General features: G+C 42.2%; 1 protein-coding gene across 1 annotated transcript in view; it reads right to left on the bottom strand.

Moving 5' to 3' along the window:
• Positions 1-19546, bottom strand: part of cyfip1 (cytoplasmic FMR1 interacting protein 1) — a 189018-nt gene that overhangs the window by 123565 nt on the left and 45907 nt on the right. The window contains exons 9-10 of the mRNA XM_038819028.1: positions 18651-18776; positions 14907-15073 (exon numbers count right to left, since the gene is read on the bottom strand). Coding sequence (XP_038674956.1) covers positions 14907-15073; positions 18651-18776 — 293 coding nt within the window. The remainder of the gene's footprint in view (positions 1-14906; positions 15074-18650; positions 18777-19546) is intronic.

The raw sequence follows: 19546 nt of genomic DNA, 5'->3' as shown, positions 1-19546 counted from the left end.
ATAAAGCAGCCACTTGATTGCTCCTCCTTCCACAAACATTCAAACCCTCCACCACCGATGAACAGTGACACCTGTGTGTACCATCTACAAGATGCACTGCATGAACTCACCAAGGTTCCTTAGATAGCACCTCCCAAACCCATAACCACCACCATCCAGAAGAACAGGAGCCGCAGATACCTGGGAAACCCCACCACCTGGAGGTTCCCCTCCAAGTCACTCACCATCTGGACTTGGAAATATATCGCCATTCTTTCACTGTTGGTGGGGCAACATCCTGGAATTCCTTCTCTAACACGGGGGTATACATCAAGGACTGCAGCGGTTCAAGAAGGCAACACATCTCGACCTTCTGAACGGCAACTATGGATGAGCAATAAACGCTGGCCTAACCAGCAACACTCGCATCCCATAAATGAATTTTTTTTAAATTAAAAGCTAGTTCATGTTGCAGAGCAAGATCAACATCGCAGGTTTAATGCAGAGGTTATTCATGAAGGCCCTGCCTTCTCAACCTTGCCCCTCGCCTGGAGTGTAGTGATCCTCAGGTTAAAACACCCTCAAAGGGAGACGATGACTCCCCCTCATCTGGGGCTATGGCGACTTTACTTACTTAATCTACAGTGAATGCATTGAAATGTTTTTACATTTTTTCATGGGGTGTGGGCATCGCTAGCAAGGCCAACATTTGTTGCCCATCGCCAATTACCTTTGAACGGAGTGCTTTGCCAGTTCAGAAGGCAGTTAAGAGTCAACTCCTTTGCTGTGGGTCTGCCGTCACATGTGCGCCAAGCCACGCAAGGACAGCAGATTTCTTTCTATAAAGTTTCATTAGTGAAATCAGGCGAGTTGTGGTCACTATTTCCAAGATTAGCTTTATATTAAAGCTTTAATAACAGGATTTAAATTCCACCAGCTGCCATGGTGGTATTTCAACCCATGCCCACACAGCTGTAGCTCAGGCCTCTAGAACACTAGCCCAGTGACACTGCCACTGTGCCACCATCTCCCCTATCTATAATGAACATTTCAAAATTGCCAAATAGAACAGAAGCACTTAGAAGTATTTGAACAAGTAAATCAATTACATTTCAACTTCTAGTGGATTAATCAATCAAGCACAAGTTTGCAATTACCACTGAAGAGTTTTGTCACTTCTGAACAATTAAATACAAACACACACCTCTGCTTTTAGACTGAACTTCCCATCTTCCCATGAAAAAAACCAGAAATATATTTTATTCTTTCCACTCCAAAATAAGGATGCATCCGGGACTTTGTTTATTGGCACACCCTTCTGGTAGGTTTTTTTAAATAGTACTTCTTTTCAACTAAAATGGTCTTTTACAAAAATATTAACTTTAGACACAAACATCACATTCTCTTCGCCCTTTAACCAGGAAGAAAATCAGTCAGATGGTTTGCAAATCCACTTTGGTCTAGAGAGGTGTGTTGGCTTAAGCATTGTTTGCTTGGAAATAGAAGGTTCTGCAGTTCCAGTTGTTTCTGTTCAGGTTCACTAGTTGCAGCTACAGGTGCCACAGGTTTCTCAGTTCAATCAATTCAGATTTCTGGAGATGTCTCCGGAAATCTTCCACTATGACCAAAGGTCCCTAGAAAATTGATTCTTTCAATTTGATTTCCCAAATCTAGTCAGTGTGTCTCTTCCAGATCCCACAGGAAGATTCAACATCATAGGGCAATGGTCCTCGATGCTTATTAGCATTTAGTGGGTAGCACTGTTGCTTCACAGCTCACAGGTTCGATTTCCGGCTTGGATCACTGACTGCACATTCTGCCCCGTTCTGCGTGGGTTTCCTCCGGGTGCTCTTGTTTCCTCCCACAAGTCCAGAGAGACATGCTAATAGTTGAATTGGACATTCTAAATTCTCCGGTGTACCCAAATAGGCACCGGAATGGGGCGACTAGGGGCTTTTCACTGTAACTTCATTGCAGTGTTAATGTAAGCCTACTTGTGACAATAAGATTATAGTGAATCTTCCCAGGAGTCACTGGTGTTCCACCATAATTTTTAAACCAAACAGGCTAATCCAAATTTAATTTGCGAGCTGCTTTACTTCTATCATGTGACCTTTTCTGATCAAGTTACTTTGAACCAATCTTTTCTTTCAAATTTGATTTGATTTAAATTTGTCACGTGTACCGAGGTATAGTGAAAAATATTGTTCTGTGTACAGTCCAGGCAGATCGTTCCCGTCATGAAAAACATAGGCCATATGATAAATACACAATGCAAATACATGGACATCGGGTGAAGCATACATAGTGCTACAACAGTAAAGAAGGTGAGTAGAGAGATCAGTTCAGTCCATAGGAGGGCCATTCTGGAGTCTGGTAAGTGGGGAAAAAGCTCCTTTTAAATCTGTCCGTGCATGTTCTCAGACTTTTGTATCTTCTCCCCGATGAAAGAGGTTGGAAATGGGAGGGGTCTTCGATTATGCTGCCTGCTTCCCCACGGCAGCGGGAGGTATTGGCAGAGTCATTGGATGGGAGGCAGGTTCGCTTGATGGACTGGGCTGCGTTCACGACTCTCTGTAATCTCTTACGGTCCTGGGCCAACCAGTTGCCATACCAGGCTGTGATGCATGATGCAGCCAGATAGGAAGCTTTCTATGGTGCATCCGTAAAAATTGGTAAGAGTCAATGTGGACATGCCAAATTTCCTTAGTTTCCTGAGGAAGTATAGGCGCTGTTGCGCTTTCTTGGTTGCAGCATTGATATGGGTGAACCTCGACAGATTATTGGTGATTCCTACACCCAGGAATTTGAAGCCGCCAACCATCTCCACCTCGGCACCATTGATACAGACAGGGGTGTGTAAGATACTTTGCTTCCTAAAGTCAATGACTAGCTCCTTAGTTTTGCTGATATTAAGGGAGATTGTTGTCGTTGCACCATGCTACTAGGTTCTCGAACTTACTCCTGTACGTTGTTTGAGATCCAGCCCACTACATAGCAAATCCATCCTGATATGCAGTCATCTTCCAAACATCAGCTGTTGAATGTGGAGTGTTACAATACATCAAAAAGGTCTTTCCGTTTCAAATTCCAATCTGTTTGCATATTCTCCTTTACTATGGCCGCTTTGAATGTATATATGAAGCACTCTTCTTCATCATTTGAGGATGGGTGGTAAGGTAAGATGAGAATCTGATTGATCCCATTGTTGTTCAGGAATGTTTGTAATTCACATGATGTGAACGTTGTGCCATTGTCAGACACAAACTACTCCTGCAATCCAAAAGTAATGAACATATTATGGAGAGCATCAATGGTCTTGTTGATGTAGTCGATTTTATGGTAATAAAATAAGGCCACTTTCTTTGGGAATTTGCCAAAATCAAAAATGTATGTCCGAAAAGTGCACATGAAGACTGCCTTGGATCGTCGGGCCAAGTCCACAGATGCAATGGGCAGGTGCAGGAAAGGACTTCATTTCTTGTCATGAAAGGCAGGCGCTCACTGGTCATGTCTTTCATATCTTTATCCATGTTTGGCCACCAGACATGTAGACGAACCAATGCTAATGCATGTTTGGAATTTGAGAGGCATAACAACTCTGATTCCCCGTAACGTACAATGGTCTTGCAGAATCAGCTCAAATCTATACAGGCCTAAGCTCAGGAGACATTTCTTGTGGTGCACGGCAACTTTTGTGTGTACAAATAAACTCAAGTGCACAGCATCCTTCTGTGTTTCAAGTCGAATTTGAGCCACTTTAACAGGTAACATGTCTATCTGGTTTACATTAAAAGCAGTGGCTTCACTTAAGAGTTGTGGAGCTGTGGTGTAATGGAAGTCTGGAAAGCACATCAACAGTTCCATGATTCTCAGAAGAACGAAATGCAATTTTGCACTGGTAAGTAGATAAGACAAGTGCCCATCCTTTGTAGCCGTGCCGTGGCAAGTGTTGGGGTTTGTGACTTCAGACTAGGCAACGAGGTTAAAGGCTTGTGGTCTGTAATTAAGATGAATTTATACCCACTGGTGTAACTTTTTAATTCTAAAGATTAGTCCTCGAGCTTCATTCTCAATTTAGGCATAATTTTGTGCTGCCTTGGACAATGTGTCTGAGGCATATGCAATGGGCGTTTCATTGCCATCAGGAAGTGTGTGGGAGATAACAGCTCCAATACCATATCCAGAGGCATCACAAATCAGGCTAACAGGCAACAATTCAATGAAGTGTGCCAGGACCATAGCAAAATCTTTGAAATTGGGTCTGCAAACACTTTCCACAACTCCTCCAGCCTCTGGTGAAGAGCTAAATTGGGGAACGGCTAATTACAACAAAATTAGGCACGAACTGAAGAATTTAGGTTGGGGGTGGGTAAATCAACATCTGACATGTGGGAGCCTTTCAAATGCCAGTTAATTAGAATTCAGGACCGGCACATTCCTGTGAGGATGAAGGATAAGTATGGAAAGTTTTGGGAACCTTGGATAATGAGGGATTATGAGCCTTGTCAAAAAGAAAAAGGAAGCATTCATAAGGTCTACAAGGCTGATCAAACAGACAACGCCTTTGAAGAACGTAAAGGAAGCAGGAAGGAATTTAGCATAGAGTCAGGAGGGCTAAAAGGGGTCACGAAAAGTCCTCTGCAAACAGGATTAAGGAGAATCCCAAAGTATTTTATATGTACATAAAAAGCAAGAGGGTAGACAGGGAAAGGGTTGGCCCACTCAAGGACAGAGGAGGAAATCTATGCGTGGAGCCAGAGGAAATGAGCGAGGTACTAAATGAGTACTTTGCATCAAAGAGAAGGACTTGGTGGATGAACGGTCTAGGGAAGGGTGTGTAAATAATCTGGGTAGATAAGTCCCCAGGGCCTGATGAGATAAACCCCAGAATACTGAGGGAGGCATGGGAGGAAATTGCTGGGGCCTTGACAGAAATCTCTGTATCATTTGCTACATGGAGGACCCAGAGGACTGGAGAATAGCCAATGCTGTTCCTTTGTTTACGAAGGGTAGCCGGGATAATCTAGGAAATTATAGGCCGGTGAACCTTCGTCAGTGGCAGGGAAATTATTGGAGAAGATTCTGAGGAATAGGATTTACTCACATTTGGAAATTAGGCAGCATGGTTTTGTGAAGGGGAGGTCATGTTTCACCAACTTGATCAAGCCTTTTGAGGAAGTGACCAAGATGATTGATGAAGGGAGGGCAGTGGATGTTGTCCACATGGACTCCAGTAAAGTCTTTGACAAGGTTCCTCATGGTAAACTGATACATAAGGTGAAGTCATACAGGAGGGAACAAAGGTGAGCTGGCAAGATGGATACAGGCTCAGTCATAGAAGACCGAGGGTAGCACGGAAGGCTGCTTTACTGAATGGAAGGGGGTGACTGGTGGTGTTCTGCAGGGACCAGTGTTGGGACCTTTGTTGTTTGTAGTATATATAAATGATCTGAAGGAAAATGTAGCTGATCTGATTAATAAGTTTACAGACGACAGAAAGATTGGTGTTGTGGATAGAGAAGAGGACTGTCAGAGAATACAGCAGGATATAGATCTGTTGGGAGACTCAGGCGGAAAAATGTGAGACAATGCATTTTGGAAGTTCTAATACAGGTGGGAATTATACAGTAAGTGGCAGAACGCTTGGGAGTATTGACAGGCAGAGAGATCTGACTATACAGGTCCACAAATCACTGAAAGTGGCAACGCAGGTGGATAAGTTAGTCGAGAAGGCATACGGCATGCTTGCCTTCATCAGTCAGGGCACTGAGAATAAAAATTGGCAAGTCATGCTGCAGCTGTCCAGAACCTTGGTCAGGCCACATTTGGAATATTGTGTACAATTCTGGTCACCACACTACCAGAAGGATGCAGGTGCTTCGAAGAGGGTATAGAACAAGCTTAGCAGGGTGTTGCCTGGTCTGGAGGGTATTAGCGATGAGAAGTTGGGTAAACTTGGATTGTTTTCACTGGAACAACAGAGGTTGAATGGTGACCTGGTAGAGGTTTACAAAATTATTAGTGGCATGGACAGAGTGGTAAGTCAGACGCTTTTTCCCAGGGTGGAAAAGTCAATTACTCGGGGACATAGGTTGAAGGTGTGAGGGGGAAAGTTTAGGAGATGTGCGAGGCAAGTTAATTTACACAGAGGGTGCTGAGTGCTGGAGCGCACTGCTGGGAGAGGTGGAGGAAGCAGATCTGATAGAGACGTTTAAGAGGCATCTTGACAAATACATGATTAGGATGGGAATTAAGGGATATGGACCCTGGAACGTAGACTCTTTTAGTTTAGAGAGGCATCATGATTGCACAGATTTGTAATGCCGAAGGGACTGTTCCTATCCTGTTCTATTTTTACGCCATTTTCTATTTGTACATAAATTACTGATCTTGAATCATATCTTCAGCAAATATCCGAGCAGCATTGACATTTTCCTTTGTCATCTCTGGAGCTTGGGTCAGTAAATCAGCTGAATTATGATTTTGAAAGATTAATGACAATATTATGCTCATCAAGGGTGGCCAAGGTTGAGCAAGTGTATCCCCACTTACTCGCGATCATATTAAACACTCCTAGGTTATAAATACCATGCGGCCAAATGCAATGCAAGCCTTCCTATGCTGCCCCCAGATACATGGCACTATTTCAACTTCAGATTAGTGTCCTAGATTGCAATAGTAATCAAACTCGAGTGAGATATTCCCTGTACTGACACTTCTGGGGATTCCATGTCCCAGCTTCTGAAAACAACAGTACTCAGTCCTCAATTCTTAGTCTAATTTTAGATTAATTAGTTGTTCTTGTAGTAGTCTCTGTGGTGCAAGGTGTGGGAAATTTATGTCTAATATATGCAGAAGGGTGTCTCTGTACTCTCCGACAGAGAGCAAACCAAAAGAAAATGAGATTGTATCAGACAGAACACAAGCCTCTGGAGCAGGAGTAAGCCATTTGGCCCTTTCAACCTTACTCTGTCATGGCGGATTTGATTATGATCTCAACCCCCCTTTCCTGTCTGCCCTCCCAGAATCCATCTAACTCAGCCTTGAATAAATTCAATGCTACAGCTTTCTCGGTACTGGAATTTCACTGTCTACCGACCCTCTGAGAGGAAAGAAAATCTTCTCGTCCCTGTCTTAAAAGGGCGACATATTATGTTTAACCTGTGTCCCCTCGTTTTAATCTCAGCAGGAAAAGGAAATTCCTCCAGAGTCCACCCTTTTAAGCCTTGTGTAAGGTAGTTTTAGAAAGCTAAAGAGGGAACATCTTCTCTCAGCCTTCTAGAAACTACCATATGGACTAATGGCTAAGAAAACAGAGGCCGGAAACCAGAAGTTCAGCTTGTTAAGGGAACTAGAGAAATTAAGAGCAGTTTCTAAGAAGTCTGGAGTTAACGGAACAGAGGAAACAGAGAAACAGAACAGATTACTGTTCAGGAAAGTCAAAGAGAGTTGAAAAGGCATTGGATCATGAGAACGAATCTGCAGTAACGCTAAGGTTTGTGAGAAATCACCGCAGTGCTGAAGACATTGTTTAATATAATTGTGGAAATTGGTGGCTGGACTTCGGTGTTATATTTTTTAAGTCGCCACAAAGAGAAAAAGTATGAAGGTGCCACACACTTGGAGATGTTGCTTCATACAAGTCCAAAATGGAAAACAAACAAAAGCCCGCGCAAACACTCTGCTGATGTCACTACAGGTCACGTGATGTTCCACCAGCAGCAATGTACTATTTCAATGCATAACACCCCTCCCCTTTACTTTAGTCCCATACAAAAAATGTCCTAAAGTTTAAACAGAACCAGTTAACATTAGATACATTTCTTTACATCATTGTTTCCTGTGTATATATATATATATATATATATAAAATATATAAGACAGCCTCTCAGGCACCATCTATTTTTTTTTGGGTTGTACTTGACGTTCTGGAATCTGGCTAATTGAGAATCTTATAAGTGCCTTCTTTTTCTTCTGTCGATAATACTTTCTGTGAAGTTACTTCAGTGTCCATTTCCAATGGTGATGAGGATTCTTCAGAAATAGGATCTGAATTTCTCTCCGTGTTTGGTCTCTGTTCAGAAGTGTCACAGCGTGGCACAGTGGCTAACACTACTACTTCATAGATCCAGGAATGTGGGTTCAATGCTGGCCTTAGGTGACTGTGTGTGTGGAGTTTGCACATTCTCCCCGTGTCTGCGCGAGTTTCCTCCGGTTTCATCCCACAGTCCAAAATTGTGCAGATTAGGGGATTAGCCATGCTAAATTGTATAACAGCGTTCACAGATGTGCAGGTTAACTGGTGTTACAAGGATAGGCAGGGTGGTTGGCTCTTTGAGGCCAAATGGCCTCCTTTTGCACAGTAGGAATTCTATCACTGCTTAGATTTTCCAATGGAAATACTTCCTGGGAAGTTTCAACGATTCAACTTTGTGAAGCTAGTAGTTGGTATTATGTCACCAAAATCGCTCATCGTCCATCTGTATGGTGCATGATAATGGACCTGTTTTTGATAGGATAACTGCAGGTACCCATTTCTCATTTTTAGTGTAGCTTCTTGCTTGCACTTGTTCACGTTGAGTAAATACACTTTTTAGAGTTTTGTTCTCTCCTGGCAATCCGTGTTTGTTGATGTTATTTGACAATCTCTGAAGTATCAGGTGGTGTCAAAAGGTCAAACTTTGTTCTTACCTTTATTTTGAAACGCAGCATTGCTGGTGAACTCTTGTCGTTGCGTGTGCAGTGATTCGGTATGATATTGGGAAGTTATTTGTTTTGACAATGTATCTTGAACCATGCCTAACGGGGGTTTAAGTACCGTATGAATCGGTCGGCCAATCCATTTGAGGACGAGTAGGACAGAGCCCACTTGATTTCTGTATGCTGCTACAACACCCTGGACAAGTGCGCGGTCAGTTCCAGCCGCACTCGTCCCGGAGTCGCAACCCAACTGAATTAACCAATAATTCTTGTATAAATACCCGAAATCTTTGGTCCTTGGCTGCCCAATAATTACAGTCACCAGATTTGTACGTTGAAACACAACTGCTGTTTATTTATAACAGGAATAATGGTGAAATAGGCAGTGAATGCAACGGGATAACAAGCTAACCTACTATCCCAAACCGAGTCATCACTGAAGCTGGCGAAACTTCGTCATTGCTGCCGATCTGTCTGCAATCACTAATTTAAAGTAGGCACAGCCTTTACCCACACACACAGACACAGGACGGACAAACACTTGGGGGAGGGGGGGGGAAATAAGGATGGTGGTCAAAAGATATGAGTCTTTCCTTCCAATGGTGGTTCTTTAGTACAGTATCCTCACAGCATGCCAATTGATGCTTGGTTTGGAGATTATACTGATCGTCTCTGTAGTTTAAAAATGTATGACTACAGTTTTCCCTGGAGAGGCCCCGTTGCTTCACATCGAACTCTGCTTTCAGTTTGTGGTTTATTTCCTGGGCTCTGCCTTTTCTGAAGAGAGAGTTGGTCAGTCTACACCAGTCTTTTCTGAAGAAAGAGTTGGTCGGTACTGGGCTCTGCTGGTACAGCCTGTGATGGTCCTCCTGTACAAAGATTCATCCAGCCTCCCTGCCAGTTCAGAAACACCGCCTTACTGGAGAAAAACAGAGAGGGAGAGGAAAGCAGTTCTACCTCAGGAGTCAAACTGAAACCAAAACTCAACCCTTGAAGCTCTGAAACATTTCAGTGGGATCATATCCAATCACCAACTGTTACCAAGCAGAGCACAGCCTTTTGGGCCAATTCATTTGCCGCCAGCCAAATCAATCAAAACGAGTCACCACTTAAGTTGGCCAATCTTCGTCATCAGTGCTGATCTGTCTGCAATAACTAATTTAAAATCAGCACAGCCTTCTGGATCCTTCTGCTTGAATTAAAGGCACAGGCTGCCTCAAAGATACATGTCCACAAACCATCCATAATCCAAAAATGTAACAGCAAAAAACAAAAGGGGAAATAAGGGACGAAACAGTGAATAAACAGGTAAAAAGCAGGAAGGAACCTTACAATACCATTTCCCTTTAAGTAGTCTCCAAACTCCTTGTGTAAACTGTGTGCCATCATCATTTATGACCTGCTCTTATCTACCAAATCTTGCAAATGTTTTATCCAACTCCCCAATCGTTTGTTCAGCTGTTGTGGATTTCTTAATCACTGCTCCTACCCATATAGAATGTACATTTACAATTATCAGAAACATGTATCCCTCAATTGAACCAGCGTAGTATATGTGCACTCTCTGCCATGGCTGTTTTGGCCATTCCTAATAATAATCTTTATTATTTTCACAAGTAGACTTAGATTAACACTGCAATGAATTTACTGTGAAAATCCCCCAGTCGCCACACTCCAGCCCATTTGGTAACACCAAGGGAGAATTCAGAATGTCCAATTCACCCAACAGCCCCCCCTACGGGACTTGTGGGAGGAAACCGGAGCACCTGGAGGAAGTCCTCATGTCCCTCATGTAGCTGGTCAAGGATTTGGGGGATTTTTTTTATGCAAGCACCGAGGAATAATCACCTGAATTTCCCATAATAAAACTCCACTCTGGACTGTCAACAAGTCTTCTTGTAATGTAGGGCTTGAGATCTGGATTTATATGATGTACATGTACATTGTTCCTTTTCGAGCGATGTCCATAACCTTCCCCATCACTGGGTCGGTTCTAGTGTGCCTCTGTACTTGAGATGAAGTCACAGGTACATTATCCACGTGTGAAAAATATAGGATGTTGATGAAATTGTCTTCAGGTTCTTGCTTAATTTGTGACAGTAATCTTGACAAAGGATCAGCATTCATATGTTCATTCAATTTACAATATTAGAACAAAGAACAAAGAAAAGTACAGTACAGGAACATGCCCTTCGATCCTCCAAGCACGTGCTGACCATACTGCCCGACCAAACTACAATCTTCTACACTTCCTGTGTCCGTATCTCTCTATTCCCATCCTATTCATGTATTTGTCAAGATGCCCCTTAAATGTCAGTATCATCCCTGCTTCCACCACCTCCTCCGGCAGTGAGTTCCAGGCACCCACTACCCTCTGTGTAAAAAACTTGCCTCGTACATCTACTCTAAACCGTGCCCGTCGCACCTGAAACCTATGCCCCCTAGTATTTGACACCTCTACCCTGGGGAAAAGCCTCCGACTATCCACTCTGTCTATGCCCCTCATAATTTTGTAGACCTCTATCAGGTTGACCCTCAACCTCCGTCGTTCCAGTGAGAACAAACCGAGTTTATTTAACCGCTCCTCATAGCTAATGCCATCTATACCAGGCAACATCCTGGTAAATCTCTTCTGCACCCTCTCTAAAGCCTCCACATCCTTCTGGTAGTATGGCGACCAGAATTGAACACTATACTCCAAGTGTGGCCTAACTAAGGTTCTATACAGCTGCAACATGACTTGCTAATTCTTATACTCAATGCCCCGGCCAATGAAGGGAAGCATGCAGTATGCCTTCTTGACTACCTTCTCCACCTGTGTTGCCCCTTTCAGCGGCCTGTGGAATTGAATATCATAGGTGTGTAACCTACTAGTTGCTAAAGGAATACCTTCATACGGCCTGAAGATTGTCATCACGGGTCAGTGATCTGTCAAGCGTGTAAAATTTCATCCTTAAAGGTGGTGACGAAACCTTCTTATTCTGAATATGATCCTCAAGGCCTCTTTCTAACTGAGCGTAATTTCTTTCTGTGCTAGGAAGAGTTCGTGAAACAAATGCTATGTGTCACTCCTCTTCTGAGAGCATTATGTGCAAGACAACTATGCCAACCTCATAGGGCACTGCGTCACAAACAAGTTGAAACTTCATCTTGGGATTGTAGTGAATCTATAGCTCGGACGTTTGTTCAGGCTTTGTTTACCTCTTTATACCCACTTTCATTCTTTTGTCCAGTGCCATGCCAGTTTGGCACATGTGTATAATGGCTTAAATAGCATTACTGAACAAATTTAGTTTCTTAATCCCAGAAGTGACCTCAGTTGTGTCATATTTTGAGGACATGATGCTTCGAAGATTCCGATCGTCTTTTTTGGTTCCTTATGCAAGCTATCTTTATCAATGATGTGACCCAAGTAACTCATGGATGTCTTGCAAAAGTCACACTTTTCCTTTTTTCCTCGGCGATTACGGCTTTGTAGACGTTTCAGAGTAGCCTCTAAATTCTTCAAATGTTCTTGTTTACTTGAGCTGGTGAAAATGAAATGAAATGAAAACCGCTTATTGTCACAAGTAGGCTTCAAATGAAGTTACTGTGAAAGCCCCTAGTCACCACATTCCGGCGCCTGTTCGGGGAGGCTGGTATGGGAATTGAACCGTGCTGCTGGCCTGCCTTGGTCTGCTTTCGAAGCCAGTGATTTAGCCCAGTGTGCTAAACCAGCCCCTATGAGGATATCATCCAGATAACATTGTACACCATTTAGCCCATTCAGAATTTAATCCACAGACCACTGAAAAAGTGGGTGCAGATGCTATCACAAATGGAAGTCGCCTGTATTGGAACAGACCTTTATGTGTCATGATAGTGTGTAATGATTGTGATTTTGGAGCATCATTCATTTGTAAATATGCCGGTGATAGATCTACTTTACTGAATTTCTGCACTGCAGGAAGTCCAGCAAACAAGTATTCAATAAGCGCCATTGGATAGTGATCTGTGCACAAAACGGGGTTTATAGTCGACTTAAAATCTCCAGGTACCTTTACTGAACCATCTGGTTTTAGTACAGTAACTATTGGTGCAGCCCAATCACTTTTTTTATAAATTTAAATGCCCAATTCTTTTTTTTCCAATTAGGGGGCAATTTAGTGTGGCCAATCCACCTACCCTGCACATCTTTGGGTTGTGGGGGCAAAACCCAGCCAAACAAGGGGAGAATGTGCGAACACCACATGGACAGTGACCCAGAGCCAGGATCGAACCTGGGACCTCGGCGTCGTGAGGCCCTTTGTAGTAACTGGTTCAATGACTCCTGTTTGGATTAGTCTTTCGAGATCTTCTTCGACTTTTGGTCTAATGGTGTAGGTTTCTGGCCTTGAGACAGTTTGTCGTACCGTTTGGCTTAATTTTGAGTTGAACTTCAACTCCTGTCATTGAACCCAGTGAGTTTTCAAACACCTTTTTATATTTTTCCAGAAATCGCTGTAGGTCCTTTTTTCCCCCCAATCAACCAGTTGATTCAACGCTCCCCAGTGGAGTTTTATTTTTCCCAAACATGCTTTACCGAATAAAGCAGGAAAGTCCCCCCAAACCACATGGAGAAGCAACTTGTCCACTTACTTCCACTTTTACCATAATGTATCCTTTTAGTGGTATGTTCTCTTGTGCGCATGTCCGTAGGATATAACATTTGATTGATTCAATGGCAGGTGCTTTAATTTCTGGTTATAGTCTATGGTATCAATTATACAGCCTCTCCCATATCCACTCCATTCTGACTTGGTTACCATCAAAATTTTGGGAATACCAGAAATGTTGTGGATCTACCCGTATCAACAAAGCGGTGAGTTTCAGCTGTTGAAGTCCTGGTACATCATTTCCTCAGCAGTCTTGAACATAGTCTAACCTCTTGTAGACTCAACTACTAGCTTTTCTTTCTCTTTAGCACGTCATGAGAGCTCCTTTAAGAAATGGGTGTTTAAGAAATGCACCTTTAAGAAATGGGTGTTTATTAGTGATGTCAGAGGTGGAGCTGGGCTGTCTGTCAGCTTTTTACTTTCGTTTTAGGCTGTTTGCTGCAAGGTGTGTTTTAGTTTCGTTTTCAGAGCTGGATAGCTGCAGTCACAGCAGAAGCTGTATGACTCTCTGTAATCTAAAGACTGTAAATTGATTCTTTGGTGATTTAAAACTAATAACTGCTCTCAGCAGTGATTTTAATCTGCTGTGCTTCTGTTAAAGGTTTTGTTTTTAAGCCTTATGGTTGTTAAAAGGAAAGCTTAAAGGATTACTTAGTGTTCTAGTCTTTGGCAGTTTTATTTGAATTAATGGTTGCTAAGATGTTCACTGTAAGTTTTAAAAAGGTTAACTCGAGTTCATAGAATAAACATTGTTTTGCTTTAAAAAATACTTTTCCATTTCTGCTGTACCACACCTGTAGAGTGGGCCATGTGTTCCCCATGCCACAATCTATTAAATGTTGTGGGTCAGGTGAACTCCATGATACACTTTGGGGTTCTCTAAACCCTGGCCATAACATGCATCTTAGGTGCTGGTGAAGTTTGCCATGTCCAGCATGCTTTGGTAACCTGGCCCTTTTTGTCACAGTTCTTGCACTTGTTTTCTCTCCTCCAGCTGAGTGTCCCCACTTGTGTCCATCTATTGCATGGTTGTCCTCTTGCATGCTTGTTCTTGGCAGTCTCCATCTTATGGATCTTCACTCCAGCTCCCATCTGTGAAGCCTATTTTGCTGTGAGTTTCACTGACGTGGCAATTTCTACTGCCAATTTAAGAGTTAAGGCGCTTTCAGCAAATAGCTTTCTCTGAATAGCTTCCTTGCGGAGTCCACATACAAGCCTATGACAAATGGTGTTGTCTAGTGTTACACTGGTGCTGTGAAGCAACAGTGCTAACCACTAATTCCTTACAGTACTCGAATAAAGTAGTTAAACACAATTATCCTTTCACAAAACCATGTTGATTCTACCTGATTCCATTATGATTTTCTAAGTATCCTGCTATAACCTCCTTAATAATGAATTCTAGCAATTTCCTTATGCAATATGGTACGCTAATTGACCTACGACTGCCTGCATTTCCAACAGAGAACTACTGCTTATTACAGCTGCTTATTAGATTGACATCAACATAAAGTAACACTTTCTTCGAGGGACAAAAGAAAAACTGGTGAAAAGGAGCATTAACACATTTAATGAACAATTTAGACAAACCTCTGAATCACGTTTTTCTTCTTTTTGATGGCCTGCCGCAAAGGCTCACGAAGTGTTTTCTGGGCAAAGTTTTGGAGTGCAGCATAAATGGTGTGTCGAATCGCATGATTGAAGACACTCTCCATTCTGCCCATCAGGACTTGCAGTCCTTTTATCATTGCGATCACCTGCAACACCAAACACATAAGTCAAGTTTACGTTTGCTGAACCAACATTTCTTTTTAAATACAAAAATTAGAATGCTGTTTTTAAATTGTGTAGAAATATTGGAAGAGTCAAAAACTCTGATTCCAAGCTGGACATTTTCATCTCAAGAATGCTTTTTATTCGCTTACAATCAGCACAGAATAGAATCCAATTTTAAATGCAGTTTAATTAGTCAAATTTTGACAATTTATTTTTTCACCCATTGACTTCACCACGACAAAACTGTTATTTTCCTGTTCAAGGCCAGACATTTATCCAAACCAAACTCAGTTCGCTCATTGCTAACATCATTCAAGAATCTTCAGATTATAAAAATAACTTGTCTATCAGCAATTCATGATGTTAATTTTTCAAGGTAATGCAGCCTTTTCCCAAGTGAATATTTTTCTTTCATTAATTAAGCTGCAATTTCAGCTGCTATTGTCAGCTCTGTAAAGCCAGTCATGTAATAGTTTTTAAATTGCTTTCAGGCAGCTGTATTGGAACATTATCACTTTTTTAACGAAGTTTGTGCAGCAAATACAAAATTAATTCCACCTTCAATATGAGCAAAAGTGCACTTTACATTAATGAAGATGGTTTTGCAACGCCTTTGTAATTGTTACATGCACACTTCAAAATGTGGAAAGTTAATTCCATGGAAAATATACATCCTGCTGTGCATATGCTAGAAATCACTTTTGCCTTTTATTTTCAGATAGAGCTAACTTCTAACTTGCGCCTTGCAGATCATGGACAGGATTTGGGGAGTCAGAAGGGGAGTTTCTTGCCACAGAAGACCCAGCCTCGGACCTATTCTCGTAGCCAATCTGGTCAATGGTAACCCCCGAGGACGTTGATAGTGAGGAATTCAGCGAAGTTGGTGTTATTGAATGTCAAGAGAGGATATTTAGGTTCCCTCTTGTCGGAGATAGTCATTCCCTGGCACTTGAGAGATGAGAATGTTACTTATCAGCCCAAAACCAAATGCTGTCCAAGTTCAGTTGGATGCAGACAAGAACTGTTTCGATATCTGAGCCAGTTGAAAATGGTGCAAATGGTACTGAACATTGCAAACATTCCCGCTAATGAAGCAGCTAAAGATGGTTTGGCCTAGGATACTTCCCCAAGGCGGAAATGATTAACCTCCAACAACTATAACCATCTTCCTTTGTACTAGGTATACAAACCAGTGGAGAACTTGCCCCTGCTTCCCATCAACCTCAATTTTCCTACGGCTCCTTGATGTCCCATTCAGTCAATGCCATGGGCTGCCACTCTCAACTCGCATGTCAATGGTTGATTGAGGGCAAGATGCACCATAGCCATAATAAGGCACTATAGTCATAGTCTTTTTTCTATTAGTACCCAATTATGTTTTTCCAATTAAGAAGCAATTTAGCATGGCCAATCCACCTACACTGCAGATCTTTGGGTTGTGGGGGTGAGACCCAGGCAGACATGGAGAGAATGTTCAAATTCCACATGGACAGTGGTCCAGGGCCGGGATCAAACCTGGGTCCGCAGTGCCGTGCTAACCACTGCACCAATATGCCGCTCCAACTACAGTTATAATCAGAAGATGTAATTTGAAGATATTCTAACCTGGAGCTGCAGGAATGCTGGGCATGCAACAGCCATTCAAAATGTGGAGGCTGACATCGTGTTTAAAATACATGGGAACGGGAGGTGTACTTGTCTGCACAAAATCCAAGAGAGGTCGCCTTGGTACATTTTGCTTTATATTATGGCTGCTTTGTATTCCAAACAGGGCTGAACAATTCCAGGCACAGGCATCTCTCTAGTTGAGTGGAAAAATAATGCAGAGTTTGAACGGGGAAGCAGTGAGCATGGAAGAGGCAGAATTTGTGAGGTGCTGTTTCTCCAATTACAGATTCTGTCTCTCCCATGTTCGCTGCTTCAGCTTCTCCAATCACAGCTCCCAACCTTCCCACTCTTGTTGCTCCGCCAGAGGCTGATTCTCTGATTAGAGGAGCAGCATCAATCAGAGGGAAGGAACCGGTGATTGGAAGAGTTGCAGCAGCAAGCATGGGAAGTGAAATGAAATGAAAATCACTTGTCACAAGTGGGCTTCAAATGAAGTTACTGTGAAAAGCCCCTAGTCGCCACATTCCGGTGTCTGTTCGGGGAGGCTGGTATGGGAATTGAACTGTGATGCTGGCCTGCCTTGGTCTGCTTTAAAAGCCAGCAATTTAGCCCTGTGCTAAACCAGCCCCTGAGGGAGTAGAATTAAAACAAGTTAGAGAGAGAAATAGTTGGAAATAATTCTCTTCCGGGCAGAACATCAGAAATTGGAAGTCAATGAATAGTTAACCCTTTTTCTCCCCTTCCTTTGGAATTATTTATTTTTTAAAGTCCTTTCAGAGTTGTGTGGGGGGTTTTTTTTAAATTGAGGAGGGAACAGGGGTTTGAGATGGCTGTTTCTAGCAGCCGCCATGAAGAATGTTCTGAGGTGGGTCTATTTTTGAATCTATGAGTAAACAGTTCTCTTCCCACTCATCTCCCAGTTGCAACAATCTTATTTCAATATAAAAGAGAAACGGAATCTCAGCACTGACATCAGCAGATCCGGAGGAGAGAGCAAGGTCAAGGTGGCAGTGGAACCACTGCAGGTAAAGAGGCTCTGGCTGTGTCTGGGAAGGGAGAGAGAGGGAGGAGAGTGGAGGGAAAGAGGAGAGAGAGCAGATAGAGAGAGCAGATAGAGAGAGGGAGAGACGGAAAAGAAAAGAGGGAGAATTAATGAAAGGAGGAGGCCTCTCAGGACAAGAGCGGGTATGAGAAAACGGCAGAATTGTTCACTCTCACACTCGCAGCTTATTTTACTTATTTATGCACATAAATTCCCAACCTATCAAAAATTTATATTTTTTTCCTTCTAAAACCGCCCTCCTGGGCCTGGCTTTCGAGTGAACTACTGCTGGAACAACAATTGCCAAACTAAAAAAAGTTGAATACTTTCAAATATTTTGCTTCGTTTATATTTGCCCAATAAATTAGTTTAAATTAATTTAAAGTGGAGAGATCTGGGGTAGGGGCAGAAAAAACTTTGATGGTAGAAAAGTTGAGAGTCCATTGTGGGGGGGCAGTCGGATGCTGGAACACTGTTTAAATTTTGTTAAGATTCATGATGACTTGCCCAGCATCAAGTCTCTTATTTCTTTCATGTCTTTTAATGGGGGTGCACATAGCGTTTGCCCACTCCTACTTCAAGAATAGTTTGGTCTCTTAACTTACATTTTTAGATCAGCTTTACCTTCAAAGAGCTCATGTAAATCAAACAGTAGCCCTTGAGAAATTCTCAAAAAGAACCCTCAAAGAAATTGAACGCTGCTGTCATTTTTTTTGCACTTTTAGTCTGGGAATAAGGGCCAACTGAACCAAGAGACTACCAAAAATCCTTCAGGTATGAAATGGTTCCACCACAGGAAACCTTCACTTTACATGTTATAACCCGTTACATCAGAAATCCTGGACTCCATTACTGGATAAAACTTTTCAAAACAAACAGGTGAAAATGTTAATTCTCAAATGTCCCACCTCAACAAGTGCAAACTTTTCTTCACTTGTGTAATTGTATCTTGTTGCTCTCTCGTACTCTTCTGCATTATCTGGACAGTCTTTATTGGAGTACTTATCAGTGGGATGCACAAGTTTCCAAGAGTACTGTAAAAGTATAAAGTAAAAAATGAGGGAAAAGAACAGGTTGAAAGCTAATTATTTTGGCTTTCGATAATAGCAAATACTGTTGATGCTGGAAATTGGAAATAAAAACAGAAAATACTCAGCAAGTCACACAGTATCTGTGGAAAGAGTAACAGAGTTAACATTTCAAGTCAATGGCTTTTTTCAAAATAGTACCACGGGATCGCCTTGCCATTGCTTTTAGCTAAGTTTTTAAAATGTGGGAATGGTAAGCAGTGATCGATTATTTCTTATTTTCATGCTGGTGACTGAAAAGGCCATACAATTTCAAATATTTTACTTCTCATCAGTCTGACAGAGCCACTCCTTACATTTCATTGGTGGAGAGGGCAGAATCGGTCTAATGCAAAGTTGCATTGTTGACCAAAACAATTCCAGGAAAATAGTTTTGGTAGCAGATAGGAAGGACTCTTGGACACATCCCTTTTACCCTCATTCAGACCAACTGTTTCGATGCAGTTTGTAAAGAGCGAAAGTGAGAAACGGCTATCACAAAGACTAACTCATTTTCTTTCATTTCTGCACTTTTTTTTTGGAATACTTTCCTAAATCTGGAGAGGAATCTCAAGACTCGAAGTGTGAAGGAATTTATTTAACAAATCGTCACTTGGTAGTACAGAACCTACACAAACGATGAGCGGGAGTAACCCATACAGCCCCTCAAAGCCTGCTCCCCCATTTAATAAAACCGTGGTTGATCTGATAGTAACTTCAAATCTGCATTACACCTA

This window comes from Scyliorhinus canicula, chromosome 14 (assembly GCF_902713615.1).
Source record: "Scyliorhinus canicula chromosome 14, sScyCan1.1, whole genome shotgun sequence".
Classification (NCBI taxonomy): Eukaryota; Metazoa; Chordata; class Chondrichthyes; order Carcharhiniformes; family Scyliorhinidae; genus Scyliorhinus; species Scyliorhinus canicula.
Note: the sequence above shows the minus strand (reverse complement) of the source record. Positions and strands in the feature narration are given on the sequence as shown.